A 20928-nucleotide genomic window follows, 5' to 3' on the forward strand; every position below is an offset into this window, starting at 1 on the left:
TTATAAGACTGCCATTATCAGGATGGTCAAACTCTACCTTGACCATTTTATTAATGGTTGAAGCATTTATTATAATTAATTCTATATATCTATAAAGTCTTATATGAATACAAAAACAAAACAAAATTCTTAAGAGAACTCAGTCAAATGACAGAGTAGTGTCATCATAATTCCTTCATAGTCTGACGACAACATAACATATGCAATTACTTAATTTAAATATTTAAATGGTTAACTCACCGAGTCTTAAGCAGATGGCAAAGGACAGGTAAGTACTGTCCATTATGGTAGAAGTACACACTTCCCGAGGCGTCAGAGTGCGACAGTGTTAGTCTAGTGAGGGAACCTAACCTAAACAAAATAATAAACATTAAACAAGAAATAATTTAAAAAAAGAAATTCACAAAATAAAAGTGAACTTTTATGGGGAAAAGGGAACTCAGAGACTGAGATGACTATGTACTGGGAAGAAGGAAATAGACAAGTGCATGGTCTGCCCTGTTGGTCCTTTTGTCTCGTGCGCAATACCGAGGGTGAAGTGAGAATGTTCTAGGTAGAGCAAGTGAAAGGAACCAACAGATTAGAGGGGGGGTCTCATGCCATGCACTTGTCTATTTCCAACAAGTGTGGGGTGATAACCCTGTAATTTGATCCTTACAGATCAATCATCTATGTCTGCCTATACTCAATGGGTTGGTCAGTCGGATGCACTTTGCCATCTTCAGTCATAGACCTTGTGAGCTTCAGTGAATACTTCACTGACAGACTCAGCGAGAATAGGCATTTTTTTTTTTTTTTTTTTTTTTTTTTTTTAAATATAAAAATGTGCAGTTTGTTAAAAGTATTCCGAAGAAGATCATGTGATTAAAAGACACAAAGAAGATGGCAAAATGCTGAAACGCTGATTACAATGATTAAAACTGAATATTAGTATAATCATTGCAAAAAGTCACTTTTTAAGGTTTATTATTATATGCATGCGCTCTCATCTAGATTTGTAATAACAGAAGTATTGCTGCTGAGGTAGTGATTCTCACAAAGATCAAACACCAACTCCCAGTAAATAAGATATTTTTCACATTCCTCGATTTGTCTCATGCTGTCAGTGTTGATCAAATATCCAACTACGTTCATTTAAATTGTTTACATTAACAACTTGTTCATGTCTTTTGAAACCAGTTCTATTTTATTAATGACAGCATGAATAACAACGATATTTGGGAATCTATTATCAGCCAATATTAAATGCATGAAGAATATAAATAATTTTTAAAGTGTGTGTAAATTCCTCAGGTATATAAAGCTGGAAGATGCAGTTCACAAACAGCAGTGGGAATATATTTTTTAACAAAAAAGCCTTAACAATTTTTCAATATTAACATGGCAACCCCCCCCCCACAGTGCTGAGTGAATAGTGTTAAAAACTTAATTTAGACTCCAAAGTAATATTAATATTAATTCTGCACACTCAGGGCAAAACTGGATAAGCCAAATTTGAAAGTGCGTATCCAGAGTGAAATTAGGCATGAATGTCTGTAGTTGTTCGAGAACAAAAAAGTTTCTTTGCAAATGCGATCTCCAGTCTGCTGGTGAACTAACAGCTTCCATTACTGCCTTAAACGTTCATTGTTGCTCCATGCATACCTTGTGTGCACAATCATACAATACATTCATTGTATGATTGTGCACACATCAACATTTCTGCTTTGTGCGTGTTTAAAGTGCAGTTGTAAATAAATAAATAAATTAATTTTAAAAAAAATCAGTTTTTCATCGGAGGGTAGGATGGGGAATCATGACTCAATGTTATGAGTGAGTATGAGTATCTGGGATGGTATTAAACTGACGTAAAAAACAAATTTAAAAAAAAGGTCTTCACAATAAATTCTATCTGATCCTACCTAAAAAAAAAATTAAAAAAAGAAAATTTGTAAGGTGGGCATCACAATTAATTCTATATGATCCTACCTTCCCCCAAACTCTTCTAGTCAACACCTAATATTAAGTTTAAGGGTTTTATGGCAGTGTTACTAGATGGTATGCCGCTTGATCTAGTCAGATCATTTAAGCTTTTTTTTTAATTATTCCATCTTTTTATAAGGTTATATTTTTATTTTATTTTTACGAGGGTATTTCAACTAGATTCAACTACGAGTTTATATGAACCCTCAGGGTGCCAGTGTTTTTGAAAAAAAAAGTATATCGATTTTAATCCAGTAGCACTGTATTCGAACCCGGAACCTTTACCTTGCAGTGATGAGCACCGAAGCCCCTGTTGTACACTTTACAACTTCATATTTCATCAGGATACACTTTTTGTCTTGCTATAGATATCCTAAAATTACAAAGGTTGATCAATTAAATCCTAGAGTTCTTCTCTACAAGGAATTCGACCATTCAAAGGCATTTCAGCTTTAATAAACAATAATCTAAAGTTGTCCCTTTATATTTTCTGTTGGTCCTTCATTCAAACTTAGGTGCTAACTTAATTGCTCCCCTTTGCATTGTAAATGCACGAGGTTGGACCTCTAATTTTTTGGCTTGAATTTCTCCAGCCAATTTCTTCAGCAGACAGTTTTGCTAATGCTGTATAAGAGCTCTTTTTGTGTGTCATATTAGCTTATGAAAGTATATTTTCTTTTTGTAAATAATTTTTCAAGCCATTTCTTCCATATGAGGATTTTATAAAAAGTTCAACTTTTTATTTATTTTAGACAAATTGAAATGGTTCAAAGTTGTTATTAATGGCACATTTAAGAAGTTAGTCCTAACAGCTTTACAAGGCTACCATTGTCTGTATGCCCCAACTTCATCTTGCCTGATACCAACTAGAATGCAGGTGGAGCATTTGTTTACCTTATTTGTTAGTTATTAATGCCTCATTTAAGATATGAAGATCTTATGGAACTTGAGAATAACCATCACAACCAATAATAATAAATGGAATTAAAAAGTAGAGTGCAGGTAGCCATTTTCTACAATCGGGATTTTAAAAAAGTTCAAATTTTCATTTAGTTTAGACAAGATATAATGACACAAACTGGTTTTTAAACTACTTTAGCAATAATAATAGATAAAAATAAATTGAATTCAACAAATAGCAGTGACGATATTGAATCTCTCTTTTATCTTTCTCCTCGAGGTCCGAGGAATTAAATGTTGATTGGATTAATTTTTATCCTGCTCCTGGATTCGTCAGGATCATCCCCACTCGGTTTTAGGCGGCCGGTCGAGGGCCGGTCCAATTGCTTCAAAGTCAAACGGCATTCGTTCGACGTCTGCCGGCTGCGTCCCCTCGCTACTTGCATCAAACACGGATTAAATTGACCCGAATTGACTATAAATTGACTTGGGACGAGGAAGGACTACACGTCGATATGCTGTCACGTTTCTCTTTTAGAGGTAAGCAATGTCATTTTATTTTTGAGCCTGTACTCGCAGTCATTTAGAAATTTTACGATTTCAAGTTAATCTCAATATAAGGCTAATAACAATATAAGTATAAGTTAAAAACCAGATTATTGCTAATAATTGTATGTATTAGCTTAATTAAAGATAGATTTAATTCAAAATTTAAACAAAACCATCAAAAATTGCCATTTTTTCAGTAATAAAATCGGTTCATCACATCAAATGGAAAAGATGAGTTTCAATATTTTAAATTTAGCGATTTTAAGATGTGATTTTAGACGACAAAGTTAAAATGACAATAATTACACGAGATAGTGTCAAATTGTTGACGAGTTTTACGCGAGAAAGTTGGCCCTCATTACAGATAGAACCAAAAATCACTGACAGTTAATACACGATGAAGGAATGTTCGGCTGACTCTATTATACGAGATAGAAAGGGGAAAAGTTACTACGACAGTTATTACAAGGTTCATCTAGCAATTTATTAAACAAGATAGAGGGGAAAACGAATTGAAAGAACACGTTTTATGACAATTATTACATGAGGTAAGAATGTTTATAATTTGAATTATTACACGAGATGGTATCAAATGCTATTTGATGGGAGAGTTAAATAGCAGTTGTTTCAAGAGGGGAGGAGTTACTATGATAGTTATTTCGCGAGATAGGAAAATTTAGATGGCAATCAATACTGGAATGGAGGGAAAAGAAACTTTGACGTTTATTACACGAGATAGGGCCAAAAGTTACAGTGGAAGTTATTACAGAAATGAGAAAGTTACGTTGTCTGTACAGACGCAGATATTGTGTCTATAATTACTATGACAGTTATTACAAAGATTAGAAAGTTACTTCATCAGCTATCACACGAGATTGAGTCAAAAGTTACAATAACAGTTATTGGGTTGTCCGGAAAATAATGCAGGATTTTAAGTTTTCATTAAAAAAAATCTATATAAAATATTCTGTTTACGTTTACAGGATTACTCATTTGTATNATTATTTTGATTAAAGAACATTGCTTTAAAGTAACTAGTTTCTTTTTTTTTTGTTTAATACCAAAATCCTGCATTATTTTCCGGACAACCCAATATTATAGGGATGGAAAAAAAAAGTTGCTCCTTATTACACGAGATTGACTAAACAGTTAATATGACAGTTATTACGCGAGATGGGAAGATTAAGATGGCAACCAGTTCTTGGAATGGAGAGAAAAGAAACTGGCAGTTATTACAGGGATGAAAAAGTTATGGAGTCAGTTATTACACGATACTGGGTAAAAACGTTTCAACGACGGTTATTGCTAGGATGAGAAAGTTACGTTTCAGTTATTACACGAGATTGAGTCTATAGTTACTATGACAGTTGTTACGGGGTTGAGAAAGTTGCGTAGTCATTTATTACGCGAGAATCGAGTCAAAATTTACAATAACAGTTATTATAGTGATGAAAAAGAAAGTTACATTGTCTGTTATTACAGAAGATTGAGTGAATAGTTACTAACGGTTATTCCGCGAGATAGCAAAATTTGGATGGCAATCAGTACTTGGAATGGAGGTAAAAGAAACTTTGACGTTTATTACACGAGACGTTATTATGACAGTTATTACAGAGATGAAAAGTTACGTTGTCGTTATTACACGATATTCGGTAAAACGTTTCAATGACAGTTATCGCAGGGATATGAGAAAGTTCCGTTGTCAGTTATTATACGAGATTGAGCCAAAAGCTACAATGACAGTTATTACAGAGATGGAAAAAAAAGTTACGTTGCCACTTATTACACGTGATTAAGTAAATAGTTACAATGACAGTTTTTACTCGATACCTCACATTACGAGTTGAAAGTTAAAATGATTTAAAATGGAAAAATCAAATTAAGGTGTATAAAGTATTTACACATTACGCGACAAGTAAAGCTGATGTAATAGTAATTTTTCAAAATAAAATCACTAAACACCACACATTTCAAAATAAAGTTAAGCTGGTGTTTAATTCATGAATTGAGAAAGAATGGGTGTTAAACACAAGATGGGTGATAAGATGACAGACATTTTACGCGAATTGTAAGTTAAAGAAGACGGTGCATGCTAGATGAAGTTTTATTATTATTTTTACGAAAATGCTTTTGAAACAGGAAGGTTTTGCCCTTTGTCCAGGCGTTCCAGTTTTCAACTTATCTTTAATTGAGATATCGTTTATAAATAACGATAAGTGACAAGAATAAGATGCACTTACAAAATTTATACTTGTTTAGTCTACGATTTTCTTTTACTTGTTTAATTTACGATTTCTCTTTACTAGTCGTTACCTTGTTATTTGGATATTTATAGATTTGTCATATTTGTTGGTTTGTTCGATTTGAAAACAAATTTTGCGGTATGAACTGGGTGTACCGTTGGACATAACTGAAGTCCTGGGGTCAGTTCAAAACTAAAAGATAAAGACAATGTTTTTCAAAAAATTAAATTGATACATATGGTAGTGTACATGTGGTATTGTGCCCGGTGTACTTATAAGAAGTTATACGCCAATTTATACGTAGGGCATTGTGCAGCCTGATATATTAAGTGTATAAACCTCCCTCCCGCTATAAATGGTCAATTATTCTATTTATGCTTCCTTCTACTTGTTTACCTCTTGATCTTCCGTACTCTTGATATATACGTCAGACCTCATGAGTTCCCACAGTTATCCTGACGCTGTCAGATGCGTGAAAAATCGCCACCATCAAATGTGACTCACACTTTAATGAATTATTCTCATAGGCTCCTGATACTCGATTGAATATGAGAACGTTCTTTCACGAATTGATCAAATTACTTATTTTAATTAATTAATCTTTTGTAATGTCTTAGTTGAGATTAAAAGCCCGCTCGTGACACTAGTTTTTTCATCTCAACCAAGACTTAGATAAAAAGAATAATTTATTTATTTAAAGTGTTAATTGCTGATCATCTTATCCTATGTGAATTTGGTTTATAGAGACATATATTTAACACCGATCAGTCGAAGGAAAATTGACTGTTTATTAAAAAAAAGTTAAAAACTGGGTCAGTACAAGTCACCGGTTCTACTTAGATGCAATCTCCGAAGATTTAAGCCGCTGATAATATCAAAAATAGATTTTTCAGGGCTTGAAATGGACAAAATATTTGTGTATTGTGATTAAATCTTTATTTCGGTTAACTACAGAAAAGGATTCCGGCCGTTAAAATGGCTAATTAGCGAAGGTGGAACAAAACAGATTTTATCGCCGTCGGTTCTAAAATTATCCCCAGTTTTTGATTTTAAACCTTGAGTCTTTGGTAAATCTTCGTAAAAAGTCATAAACTTTTCTCAACCCGTTTCGTCCGATCTGTAGGGGTTTTCTGGAGGCTGGAAGTGGCAAAAGTGCCATTTCGCCCAACGTCTCGTAAGGTTTCATTCCATTTCAATCTAAATTGTCCGTTTGGCTTCGCCGCTTTTGCCCTTTGTTTTTCTCGTTTTTTAACACTATCGCGATATTCCTGACAGCTTTGTTTACAATCGTAAAATGATTAATCTACGTCTGAATTTTTTTTTCCTACAGAATTGATAAGGATCCTTTTTTTTTGTCATACACTCCTGATATTGATTTATTTCTGACGCAAATTCTTCTAAGACATCTGTTCTTGTTCATTTTTTTTTTTTTTTTAGTTTGTTATAAATACTCTAAAACAATGATAACTCTCATAACCTAAGACGCATTTAAAATGTAAAGTAAAATAGGACGAGACATTATCTATATTTATATAACTGGGACAATATTACAACCATTTAAAAACACATCCGTACAGTGTATATTAAAAAGCTAGCGCGCATTAAAATTGATTAGCTGGGTCGATTAAACTTCCTGGAAAGATACGGTTTATCCAGGGCCGATCTTCGGTTCAAGCTCAAATCCATTCATTTTGGTTTATTGATGAAATATTTGATTATTAAATCGTCAAATGAGAGAATCGAAAATGGTTGAGTTTATTACACGGGGCTATGGAAACGAAAGTAAAAGTGACTGTTATTACACGAGATGGTTGCGTTAAGTTATTTAGACACTACAGAAAAAAATCCAAGCTGACTAAGTTACAACCGATAAGAAAACATAAATCATTGTACTCCAGATCAAGTTAAGGCGACTACTTTATACTTACAATTTTTATAAATATTTTAATTGATACAATATAAATAAATAAACAAATCCATTCAGCCAGAATTATATTTAGCCCCTCCTGTTTCAAAATTAATGGATTTGAATTTTGTTGAGAATGTGCTGGAGAATTTTGCTGAAAATTGTACAAATATTTTAATTTATATAATATAAATAAATGAATAAATCCATTCAACCAGAATTTTATTTAGACCCTCTTGTTTCAAAATTAATGGATTTGAATTTTGTTGGCAATGCGCTGCAGATGAACGTCCGTTATTTAAAATAATGAATTAATAAAGGGGTAAAAAATAAATAAACAAAATGTATTACACAAAAAATATAATCAATTAATTAATCTATATTTAAGATATTGGTTGAGGTAAAAAAAAGTCAGTGTCAAAAGCGGGATTCGAACCCACGACCTTCGGCTAAATACGCCGCTGCTCTACCACTTGAGCTATCGTGACTAAGATAGATCCATTCAGACACTAACTTCCCATCTCAACCTCACCTTTTGAATTTTCCCTCCTTTTTGCCTTTTTTTTTATATCAACCAATACCTTAAATACAGATTAATTAATTGAAAGATATTATTTGGTCAAGCGGACCACGAAAACTAGTGAAAAAATCTAATATTTTTTAAATCTATAAATGACGATTTCTGTATAAAATTAATTACATTTATTTTATACTTACAATTTTTGTTAATATTTTAATTGTATTTAATATGTAATTTATTCTCTGACAAAAGATTATGTATTAATTCATTTAAGAAAAAAATGGCGTAGTTTACTTGAAAAATATTTGGTTTATGTATTTATATATACTAATAATATTTATAAATTTATGTGTATATATATATAATAAATAGTTTAATTTATACAATATAAATAAATAAACAAATTCATTCAACCAGAATTTTATTTAGCTTCTCTTGTTTCAAAATTAATGGATTTGAATTTTGTTGACAATGCGCTGGAGAATTTTGCAGATAAACGTCCATTATAATAAATTTAGAATAATGACTTAATAAATACTCTCCTGCTAGAGAAGAACTATAATATTAAATAAAATTAAAATATTAATAAAAATTGTAATTATAATGTCAATATAATTAAATGAGCATAACTTCTTATTTACAGATTAAAAATATTATTTTTGCTGTAATAATTTCATTGTTGATTAAAATAAAAAACAAAAATGTTCTACGACGCGGAATAGTACAACTTGAAATCCTTAACCAATTTATGGTATGATTTAAAACGACAAATAATCAAAATACTGCTTTATTGCAGCAATCAGCTGTAAGCAAACTAGATCAGATAATGGTCAAAACTTGGATTTTACATCATTGTCGTGATTCTAGCGTTATAAAACCCTTAAATACCGACTTTCGCGGAAATCGGAGTAATTTAATTTTTTGACTGATAATTTCGACGACCGACATTCCTAGTAGAGTGCAAGCTCTCACATAATTTCTCCAAATGCTAATGGATCGATTTTCATGGTTGATAATTCGTTTTTAATAAATTGTCAAGTGCGTTTTATAGCTATACGAAACATTAAAATCGGACTAATAGTTCCATTTAAAAGAAAAAAAAAAAAGGTTTAAATTCTGACAAATCATTTTCTTATTTTATGTATTTTCTTGCAGAAATCTTTTGTATATTTTTATAGTACATATGTCGTTAAAAAAAGGTTCCTCTTCTTTAAAATGGTCTGTTTAACGTTAAAATAATTTTAGTCGTTTTTTTTAATTATAGCCGTTTATTAATAAGATATTCCGAAAAAGACTTCTCAAAAACCGGAAAAGGGGTAAAAAAATCGATACATTTAAATTAAAACAAAAATTTATATTTAAGGGCCTCTAAAGGAGCTAAAACGAAATTTCACAATAGTTTCACGGGAAAAAATTATGACCTAGTTTACTTAAAAAATTTGGTTATTGATAAACTTTGATAGCTTTTACTATATTTTTCTTGCAATCTACATAAAAAATGCTGAAAAATGATTCACATGGCTGATTTGAGCAAGTAGAACTGCGAAATAATATTAAAAACCGTATAATTTCAACTTTAAATAATAATTTTTTTGCGAAACCAGGGCCTATTTACAAGAAGTGGCGGATCCGATATTTTTGAGTGTAGAATCACCAAAAAAAGTTTGGTCCAAATCCACGCACCAACTCGGTCGTCCCCATCATGTAAATCATAACGCGATGCCTCACGTTCAACGAAGTTTATTTCTGATGTTTTTTATATTCTGATTGTTGATATATCATATAAGATTCTTGCTGTAGAACCATTCGATAATTTCAACAACAAATCTGATTTTTTTAAACATTTATTGCTCCAGTATTGTATCTATTTCACCTGTGACCCTTAACTATCTTCTTAAGATAATACAGTCTGGATGTTCATTAATAAAGTATCAAGGGGAAAAAAGATATGCGAAAAACGATTTATAAGAGGACGAACGATGCAGATCAAATATAAAAAATGTATAAATAAAAGGTCGGTTTATGCAAATTCTGGCTGCACGTGTGATTCGCCAAGTTGAAAAACAAGTCCGCCTCCCCTTCATGCGTTTTCCCACTTGTCTTTTTTATTTTTATTTTATTTTTTATTTTAATTAGGTATTTTTTCTTTTGGCCTAGGGTTGCGCCAACTGGAAAAAGGGCCGGCGAATTGCAGGACACTCACGGTGAAAGTGGAAGCGCCTGAGATGCCCCCATGCGACTTCAAGCCCGATCCTTACAAGGTGAGTTGAAAATTTTTCTATGCCCGTCCCAGTCGTTCGGGGCTCAAGGACTTGTTTATCCTATTAGATATTTTCGTAATAATGCAAAGAAAAAAATACCTTCACGGCCAAACACTGCGTTTTAAATCTTTGTTTATCCTATTTTTTATATGTATTTTTTAATCATTTAAATGTTGATAAACCTCTCAGTGTATTGACTTATAATATTCGACAGTTAAATAAAAAATTTCTTCCTTTTGACAATACTTATTGAGACAGATTTTAAATAATTATACTTAAATAATAATAATAATTTTAATAATTATTATACTAGCTAAAACCGTCTGGGATCAAAATCAGGTTCAATCAATGTAGGTTGAAACACTTAAGAATATTTTGATTGGCTGTTAAAAAAGCACAGTAAGCCAATAGCAAGCAAGAATGGATTTTATTGCTAAAATATTACACTGACGTATAAACAAATAAATAATTAATTCAGTTGAATGCGAATTTATTAATTATACTTATTAAAAAACGGCTGTGAATGGATGGGTCAATTAAATTTGACCGATAGTGTGGAAACTATTAAGACAATTCTGATTGGCTGTTGAAAAAGCACAGTAGCCATTAGCAGGCAAGAAATATTATGAAAATATTATTTATTTTACTGTGAATTTAATAATTATACTAATTAAAAAAATATTGTGAATGGATGTGCCAATCAGATCTGACATATGTTTGTTGAAACACTTAAGAACCCTGATTGGCTGTTGAAAAAGTACAGTGGCCAAGCATGGATATTATTAATAAAATACTACACTGTCATATAACCAAATAAATAATTAATTCAGTTGAATGTGAATTTATTAATTATCCTTATTAAAAAAAACGGCTGTGAATTGGATGGGTCAATCAGATTTGACTTATAGTGTTGAAACCATTAAGACAATTTTGATTGGCTGTTGAAAAAGCACAGTAGCCATTAGTTAGCAGGAATGGATTTTATAGCGAAAATATTATTCTAATATTAGAAAAACAAATAAATTATTTATTTATTTAATGCGAATTTAATTATTACACTTATTTAAAAAAAGGTTGTGAATGGATGAGCCAATCAGATCTGACATTTGCTAGTTGAAAGCCTTAAGAACATTTTGATCAGCTGTCGAAAAAGCACAGTAGCCAAGCGTGGATATTACTGCTAAAATACTCTTCTGTCGTTTAACAAATAAATAATTAATTATATCTATTAAAAAACGGCTGTGAAAGGATGGATCAATCAGATTTAACTTATAGTGGTTAAACTCCTTAAGACAATTCTGATTGGTGTGCAGTAACCAATGGCGAACAAGAACTGGTTTTATCGATTTCCGTTATATAATTATATAAAACAATAATTCGACGCTCAAGGACTCAAAGACGGAACAAATAAAAAGATAAAAACCCATGGCCGTATTATTTTCATTATAATAATGCAGGGAAAAATCCTCACGGCCAAACATTGCTCGTTTTTCTTTTTGTAAACCGTTTACGAACACCTAGTTAGTTTTTATATAAGAAATTATGAAAATAAAATATTCACAAAAAATATAATAATCTTTCCCATATTTGTAGGGCTATTTAACCTGATCACGTCCGAAAGTTCGTTGAGCAAAATTTCCAACACGGTCTATCACAATTCTTCTGCTTCTTCTTCCTAAATCCTAAATAATGGTATTATCGGCCCGTGGATCCGAGGATTTAGACTATGTAGAGGATCGTGGTGTGGGACAAACCGGCTCGGTACGTTGACACTCGGGTCCAAGGGGCGGTATACTAGCGCCGAGGGACCGCATTCTTGCATTTTTATCCTTTTTTAAATTTTATTTACTTTTTTTATTGTTATCTTCAAATATTCAATCTTCTTCTGGGATTCGTTTTTTCCAGTTTGAAAAATATATAGGTACAATCCGTTTTGCTTGTTTAGACACGCTAGATTAAAAATATGGGATAGCATTGGAGACAATAATTAATCGATTAACGTCAGGAATTGACCAAAAACGGCCGTCTTTGGCTAATCGCAAGGGTATTGTTTTTCACCAGATGTGCACACCCACCAAAACATAGCAAGGCGTCGGGTAGCATTCGGTAGCGTCGCATGGCATTGCATTGGGTGTGTTCCCTGCTTAACACTCGCCCCACGCATCTTTGCAGACGCTCCAGAAATGGTTTGAGCTCTGTTGGGTGTTGGGATATGCTACCTAGGACTGCAGAAAACACATCGAGGAGTTCATTGCTCAAAAGCATGAAAAGTTATCGGAGTACAGAATTTCAAAATGACATGTAAGATGTCAATAAGTTGTGGAACGAAATGGTTCATATTTTCTGGATTAAATTGATAAAAAGTGCTTGTAATTTTCTTTAGATTTAATATTAAAAACAAAACAAAAAAACATACGGACTTATTTTACGACCCGAGAGATGATAGCATGGCCTAAAATAAGAGATTTCATTGCTTAACTATAATTGTATCAAACAATTTTTTGTTTCATAAATCAAATTTAGTGCTTTTGTTATTTCTGTAATTAATGGGAATAAATAATTATAATTATGTAGGTATAGTATTATTGCAAAAAAGGGTGTTCCAATCAGATTTGTTTTGACTTTGTAAAATACAGAAAAGTTAAATTTAAAAATAACAGATAAAAAATAATTGATTAATTAAAACAAAATTGTCATAATAACCAATGTCAGGAAAGGAATGATTTCATTTTTTAAATATAAATAAAAAATAAAATAAAATGATTTTTTAAAATAATAAATAATTAATTAATTAAATAAACATGTGTGATCAAATGAACCAATCAGATCGAATTTTGGGTGGTTGAAACCCTTAAGTCGAATTTGATTGGTCGATGAACGTTCAGAATAGCCAATGTCAGTAAAGAAAGAAATTTATTTCTTCAATATTAATATAAAAAAAAGAAATAAAAAAAGATGTCGATTTTTTAAATAATAGATAATTAAAATAATTAATCAATTAAAATAAATATGTGTGATCAAATGAACCAATCAGATCGAACTTCGCATGGTTGAAATCCTTAAGACGAATTTGATTGGTTGATGAACGTTCATAATAGCCAATATCAGTAAAGAAAGAAATTTATTTCTTCAATATAAATAGAAAACCCGAAATAAAAAAAATATGTCGATTTTTTAAATAATAGATACTTAAAATAAATAATCAACTAAAATAAACATGTGTGATCAAATGAACCAATCAGATGGAATTTCGGGTGATTGAAACCCTTAAGACGAATTTGATTGGTTGATGAACGTTCATAATAGCCAATGTCAGTAAATAAATTTATTTCTTCAATATAAATAGAAAAAACGAAATAAAAAATGTCGATTTTTTAAATAATAGATAATTAAAATAATTAATCAATTAAAATAACCATGTGTGATCAAATGAACCAATCAGATCGTACTTCGGGTGATTCAAACCCTTAAGTCAAATTTGATTGGCTAAGCAGATAAGCCAGTGGCAGAAATGAATCGGATTTTATTATTGATAACTATTTTTTAAATTTGTTAAACCATAAATTTAAATAATTAAAATTTAGTGGTTAAGTTTGAATAATGCGCGTAAATGACGTTACGTTTGAACGACGGTAGGGCGACGAGACGGCGAGGTTATTGGAGGTGGAGTAAACTGTAGTCTTGTGTTGTTTCTTATCAACCTGTGTTTCTCTTCGATTTTAGTGACATTTTTTGGATTGTCCGTCTTCAAAGATGAACTGCGATGATTGTGACGATCTCGTCACCGTCCCGGCGGAGATCATCAATTTCCCGACGGAGGTGCAGAACGCCATCGACCAAGTCATACCGAGCCACGACCCCCTCGACCAGGCCGAATTCAACCCAGTCGACTACATCAACTCGCTTTTTCCGACTGAACAGTCTCTCTCTAACTTGGACGGTGAGCTCGTCAAAATGGAATCGAAAATCAAAGAGATCGACGACGAGATTAGGTCCGTCGTCCGGGGCCAAAGCAACGTGAGCATGGACGGAAGGGCGGCCCTGGAAGAGGCCCAGAAGGTCATCAAGCAGCTCTTCATCCAGATCACTGAGATCAAATGCAAAGCCGAACAGTCTGAAGAGACGGCGAGGGAGATTACGAGAGACATAAAACAACTGGACTGCGCCAAGAAAAACCTGACAGCCGCGATTAACATGCTGTCGCATCTCAACATCCTAGTTAATGGTGTTGACTCGCTGAAAAAACTGGCTAAGCAGAGACAGTACGGCGAGATAGTAATGCCGCTGCAAGGTATAACTGTAGTCATGGACCATTTTGCATGCTACACAGACATACCGAAGATATCTGAACTGTCAGAGCAGGTGCGGCAGATACAAGTGTCTCTTGCGAAACAAATCACAGAGGACTTTCACGAAGCATTCTCGTCAAAGAATTTCACTGCAAGCCCGCAGCTGGCCGAGGCGTGTTCTATTGTGTCAATACTAGACCCGAAAGTCAAGAAGGATCTATTGAAATGGTTTGTTACGATACAGTTGAACGAGTACACTGTCCTTTTCCAAGAGAGCGAGGATACGGCCTGGCTCGACAAGATCGACAGAAGGTACGCCTGGTTTAAAAAACACCTACTACAGTGTGAAGACAAGTTCGGAACGATGTTCCCACAGAACTGGGAAGTATCGGAGCGCATAACCGTCGAGTTCTGTCATATTACAAAATCTGAACTCACAAAAATCATGGCAAAGAGGAAAAATGAGATCGATGTTAAAATATTGCTCTTTGCAATACAGAAAACCGTCGGGTTTGAAAATCTCCTGGCTAAAAGATTCACAGGTGTTACACTAGACGAGGTCGAACCGAAAAAAACAGAAAACGGAGATAACACGTCAAAATTCACTGGTATTATAAGTGAATGCTTTCAACCGTACTACAATGTGTATATAGAAAGTCTCGACCGTAATTTGTTCGAGTTGATGGAGAGGGCGGTGTCAGATGCGAAAGCTGACTTTGGAAAAGAAGGCATACCAGGAGATTCGATCGGCGTGCTCAACTCCTGTGGTGACATGTTTCTCTTTTTCAAGAAATGCTTATTGCAATGCGCTCAGCTCAGCACGGGCAAGGCGATGCTCGACCTCTCACTGACATTCCAGAAATACTTGAAAGAATACGCTTCCAAGGTGCTGCAAAACAACCTGCCAAAGGTTGGTGTGACTTCTTCAATCACGAATTTAAAAAGAGACCTTCGCGACTTGTCAACTGGCCTGATACAAAACTTCTTGAAAGAAGGGGATGCCGTGAGGTTCAACAAACAAGAATTGGCACGGATCTGCTCTATACTGACAACCGCCGAATATTGCCTTGAAACCACGCTGACACTTGAGAAGACCTTAAAAGACAAAATTGACCCTTTGCTCTCAAACAAGATAAATTTATCAGAAGTGCAAGATGTATTTGATAATGTAATAACAAATTGTATACAGCTTCTTGTGCAGGATTTGGAACTCGCTTGCGAACCTGCTCTCACGGTGATGGCCAAGACACAATGGCAGAGTATAGAATCCGTTGGTGATCAGAATTCCTACGTCACAGCGATAACGACTCATTTAAAATCCACTGTTCCATTAATTCGAGACAATCTATCCTCTTCAAGGAAGTACTTTACAAAGTTCTGCATTAAGTTTGTAAGCTCTTTTATACCGAAGTTCATCCAGAGTATATATAAATGCAAGCCGTTGAGTACGGCTGGTGCAGAACAGCTTCTTCTGGACACACACACCCTCAAGACAATTCTCCTTGGCTTGCCTCTCATTGGGTCGAAGGTGAACCGCGAGCCTCCACCAAGCTTCACAAAGGTCGTAATAAAGGGGATGACAAGAGCGGAGATGATTCTCAAGGTCGTTATGAGTCAGACGGAGCCGGATGAGTCGTTCGTCGATCAATTCTTGAAGCTGCTGCCTGAGTCGGACATACATGAGTTTCAAAAGCTGCTTGAGATGAAGGGCCTTCGACCGCCGGACAAGAACCACTTGCTGACACTTTTTCGCAAAAGGCAGCCAAACCTCTCCCAAGCGGTTCTCAACAGCCCTAAGCATGAAATCAGCAACATCCGCAAACTCAACAATCTAATCAAGAAAAATTTCTAAAAGGCTGATCACATAGAAAAAATTAAAATCGTCATGTTTTATATATATATATATATTAATTTTTATTAATTTATTAAAGTTTATATTTATTATTCTGTTGTCTGTTGATCATCCATGAAATCCTAAAAAATAGTTTCTTAACCGAAGACCATCAAGTCTTAAAACCCATTGCAATTTAGGGTCCGGAATATTCAAAAGTGCAGACAATCAAAGAAGACCACGTGGTACCATGCATACGACCATATTACAATAAGCCCCTGCTCATCCACCAGGGTCACATGCAGTGGCTGTTCGACCATGAGGGAAAACGATACCTTGACATGTTTGGCGGAATCGTCACTGTTAGCGTTGGCCATTGCCATCCGTAAGTCCTCCATCCCACATATTTGTCACATATCGCTAAATTTCTTTTTTGTAGAAAAGTCTCTGAAGCAGCAAAGCGTCAAATGGACACCTTATGGCATACAACTAACATATACCTACACCCTAAGATGTACGAGTATGCTGAAAAACTGACCAAGAAGCTGCCTGGAGATTTAAAGGTTTATTTAAAAAATTCCCTAAGAAAAACAAACCTAAAAAATATATTTTTTATTATATTAGGTGGTGTATTTTGTGAATAGCGGTTCTGAGGCGAACGACCTTGCGATGCTCCTTGCTCGCGTCTACACAGGAAACTACGACATAATATCATTCAGGAACTCATACCACGGTATGAGCCCATATGCAATGGGTCTGACAGGATTGTCGGCGATGAAGTACGCTATGCCTTCTCACATGGGCGTACACCATGCCATGAACCCAGACCCATACAAAGGGCTTTGGGGCGGTTCGGCATGCAGGGATAGCCCGGTACAGGCAGACAGGAAATGCGATTGCGATGAGGGCAAGTGCAACGCTGGCGACATGTACTACGAGCAGCTTCAAGAAGTGTTCAAGTACTCATTGCCAAGGGAGAGGATGGCTGCGCTTTTTGCCGAATCCATTCAAGTAACTATCAAACCACTTTTAACAAACTAGAAATTTTTATATTATAAAAAAGTACATTTTTATATTCAGACAATTATAAAGATTAACTTTTGTCCCCCACATCCTTTCCCTCCAAAAATTACGCATATGCAGCATCTTACTTTTCCTCAGACTAATATGCAAGATTATAAGCCGGTAAAAAAATAACATTCAAGCATAAAACAATGTAAACCAGGACAAGCTTTTATATTTATCATAATCCATTATGTTTAGTGGTCTAATTGACCAAATTACTTCTGTCAATTAATTATTCTTTGTATGTAAGGTCTTAGTTGAAATGAAAAAAATTAGTGTCATGAGTGGGATTTGAACCCCTGACCTTCGGCTCAATACACTGCTGCTCTAATCACTTGATCAACTATGTGATCAAATATGTGGTATTTAGTGACCGTTAGTGATGTGGTCCAGACTGCATATCACGATCTCCAAATAATTATGTGATCAAATTAATGATAGCTCAAATGGTTAGAGCAGCGGCATATTGAGCTGAAGGTTGTGGGTTCGAATCTCGCTCATGACACTAACTTTTTCATCTCAACCAAGACCTTACGTAAAAAGAATAGTTTATTTTAATTAATTAATTGTAAGATATTAATTGGTCAAGCGGACCACGAAACTAGTGAAGTTTATTTGAATGTTTAACCAGAAAAGCAAACCGCATAAATTAAAAAAATCTGTATATTTGAGAAAAATAAAGCTAGGTTTATTTAAATTTGGTTTAAATATTTCAGGGTGTTGGAGGCTGTGTTCAATTCCCAAAAGGATTCCTGAAGAAAGCTTTCGAGCTAGTACACAGCAACGGAGGTTTATTTGTAGCAGATGAGGTCAGTACAGTAAAAATAATGTATTTTAGTAGTCAATTTAAATTTTTTTGATATTGTATTTAGGTGCAAACTGGTTTTGGTAGGACCGGAGATCATTACTGGGGGTTTGAGTCACACGGCATCATTCCTGACATCGTCACAATGGCCAAAGGAATTGGAAATGGCTTTCCCCTCGCTGCAGTCATCACATCAGCAAAAATCTCTACAGCGTTGGGACACGCTTTGCATTTCAACACTTTTGGCGGTAATCCAATTGCTTGTGCTGTCGGACTGGCCACCCTGGATGTAATTATCTTTATACATTATTTCAAAAAATGTGTATTTTTATTATTTCGTTTGTCGTTTCAAGGTGATAGACGAGGAGAAGATGCAGAAGAATTCGAAAGTCGTCGGTACGTACTTGTTACACGAGTTGGCCAAGTTGAAAGAGGAATACCCAGTCATCGGCGATGTTCGAGGGAAAGGCCTGATGATTGGCGTCGAATTTGTCAAAGACAAGAAATCGCGTGAGTCACTTTCGGCCAAAAGTCTCGCAGACATCTGGGAGACTTGCAAAGATCTTGGCGTACTCATTGGGAAAGGCGGGCTAAATGGAAATGTAATTTGTGATTTTCTATTAAATAATTATCATTTCATTAATTTTTTTTTTTTAAGGTCTTCAGAATAAAACCGCCGATGTGTGTGACAAAGGACGATGCAGATTTCACTGTCGAGGTGTTGAGACGTGCACTTTTCAAACACACAGCGAAATGCAACGGTCATTGTTAAATGATTAAATTATTAACAAAAACTACATTTTAAAAAATCCGTAAGACTGAAATTAGTACAGATGAAAGTTTTATCATTTTTAAACAATAAGACAGCGTCATTGTGTCAAAAGTATTTTAACTTCTCATTGTATTGTGTCAATTTCAAACGTTTTGTGATTGTTAATATTATTTTTTTATATTAAAACATTTAACAGCTTGTTTGTATGTACATATATTTTTAATAAAGAGATGCTTTATTTTTTTCTACTTCTGTCTAATTTTTGTTTATTTGTTTTGTCAATATATTTTGTATTGTGAGATATCTCTCTGTAATCTGCGGGTGATGAACTTGTAATTTGGCCGTTAATGACCACATTATCTGCATTTCTTGCAGGGTTGGTCTTTCAGATGTGATTTAACATTTCGCCATCTTCAGTGTACCTGGCAAAATGACTAAACATGTCTGACAGACAAACCCAGCAAATTGTACTTAACTTCAAAAATTAACCGTATATGAAGAAGAAAAAATTTTTTTCTCAAGTCGTTCATTAATGTATAAGTTGAAGGGCGTCGGTGGAGGCAACAGTTTAGGCGTTGAGATGGCGCTCATCACTGTAAGGTAAAGGCCCCAGGTTCGAATCCAACGGACCTGCATTCGAACTTGATATACTTACACATGGGCTTTTTTAAAAAAACACCAGCACCACGAGTGTTTATATGAGCTCTGCTGTTGCAAATACTTGTAAAAGAAAAAAAATGTAAAGGCTATTAACAGGTTCAGCCAACTTGGTGAAAAGACAGGTCAGCCAGACTGCTTTACGCCAATCGGTGCACTCACTCCCTTACTTTTTTCAGCATTATGATGGGGGTATTGTTAAATTCTCTTTTACTTTGGGGTTTAGGTAGATTGGAGAGTAGCTTGTTATCAAAGCTACTGCTCTTTTTTCCAGAGTGGTTTTTAGCTCGCTCAGTAAAGTAAGCCAACTCTGATCGCCCTAAGGTGTGAAGAGCTTAAGGAGTGCCACGGGGCAGTGTAATTGGACCCTCCACCATCCTTGCTTACTTAGCTGACAACTCATCGGGAAACTGATCCTCTTCCTACAAATGCTTCGAAGTTGCTCCAGGCACATTACGAATAACTGAATGGAGTAATGTAAACGAAATCAAACGCCAAAATGTTACTTTACCTTCTGAAACAAAACAAACCATACATTATTTCTCAGTAAATCTATCATTAAAACTGACTATATTACCTTAAAACTCTCGGCTCATGTCTAATCTGGATCCAACACGCACGAATAAAACAACACAAATTAAACAATTTCGGCTAATATTCAAATTATTAACAAAAAATCACACGTTTCATGGAAATAAAACGAACACTTTACAAGGCTAGTGAAACCGATTGGGAAATATGGAGTAGAACTGATGGGCGCCAAAGTCCTCAAAACCAGTGCTACCATGATCAACGCTACCTACTACGTCTTCACATACACTTCAAAATGACATCTAAAAACCCTTTGCTAAAAAACGTAATCATCAACAAATTTCCACTTTCCAAAAAAAAAAAAAATCCTCACAAAATTTTCCTTAGCTTCCATCTTATTTTCCATTAGTCCGATTTATAGCCATAACCGCTACAACCCAGTCTGGCGATGAAAAAACTGGAAGAACAATAGTATCAGTTTGCTGGCTCCACCTAAGGATATAATGATGTAAAAAAAAAAATTAAATACAATTAAAATTACAAATAAAAATTGTAAAAAATATATTTCAGAGCAGAATATATTTTTAATTTGTACAAATGGTAATTGTTCGCACAGTTTACGATTTTTTTTTTAGGT

General features: G+C 34.3%; 2 protein-coding genes and 1 long non-coding RNA gene across 3 annotated transcripts; 2 read left to right on the forward strand and 1 right to left on the reverse strand.

The window, feature by feature from the left end:
- Positions 1 to 158: 158 nt before the first annotated feature.
- LOC106663151 lies at positions 159 to 20592 on the reverse strand. The gene is made up of 3 exons (XR_001340002.2): positions 20338 to 20592; positions 20272 to 20274; positions 159 to 351 (listed from the first exon to the last, which is right to left on the reverse strand). It is a non-coding gene; the product is annotated as an uncharacterized LOC106663151 (long non-coding RNA).
- On the forward strand, positions 3250 to 19323 carry LOC106663150 (alanine--glyoxylate aminotransferase 2, mitochondrial). Its single transcript, XM_014387752.2, has 9 exons — positions 3250 to 3402; positions 10238 to 10341; positions 16662 to 16846; positions 16901 to 17024; positions 17086 to 17472; positions 18243 to 18335; positions 18399 to 18620; positions 18685 to 18933; positions 18990 to 19323. The coding sequence occupies exons 1-9, from the start codon at positions 3378 to 3380 to the stop codon at positions 19101 to 19103; spliced, it is 1503 nt and encodes a 500-aa protein (XP_014243238.1). The 5' UTR covers positions 3250 to 3377; the 3' UTR covers positions 19104 to 19323.
- Positions 10255 to 16655, forward strand: LOC106663149 (vacuolar protein sorting-associated protein 53 homolog). The gene is made up of 2 exons (XM_014387751.2): positions 10255 to 10341; positions 14065 to 16655. Exon 2 carries the CDS (start codon positions 14095 to 14097, stop codon positions 16480 to 16482), a length of 2388 nt encoding a protein of 795 aa, XP_014243237.1. The 5' UTR covers positions 10255 to 10341; positions 14065 to 14094; the 3' UTR covers positions 16483 to 16655.
- Positions 20593 to 20928: the final 336 nt, after the last annotated feature.

Source organism: Cimex lectularius, unplaced genomic scaffold (genome assembly GCF_000648675.2).
Source record: "Cimex lectularius strain Harlan isolate CLEC.00 unplaced genomic scaffold, Clec_2.1 scaffold330, whole genome shotgun sequence".
Lineage (NCBI taxonomy): Eukaryota > Metazoa > Arthropoda > Insecta > Hemiptera > Cimicidae > Cimex > Cimex lectularius.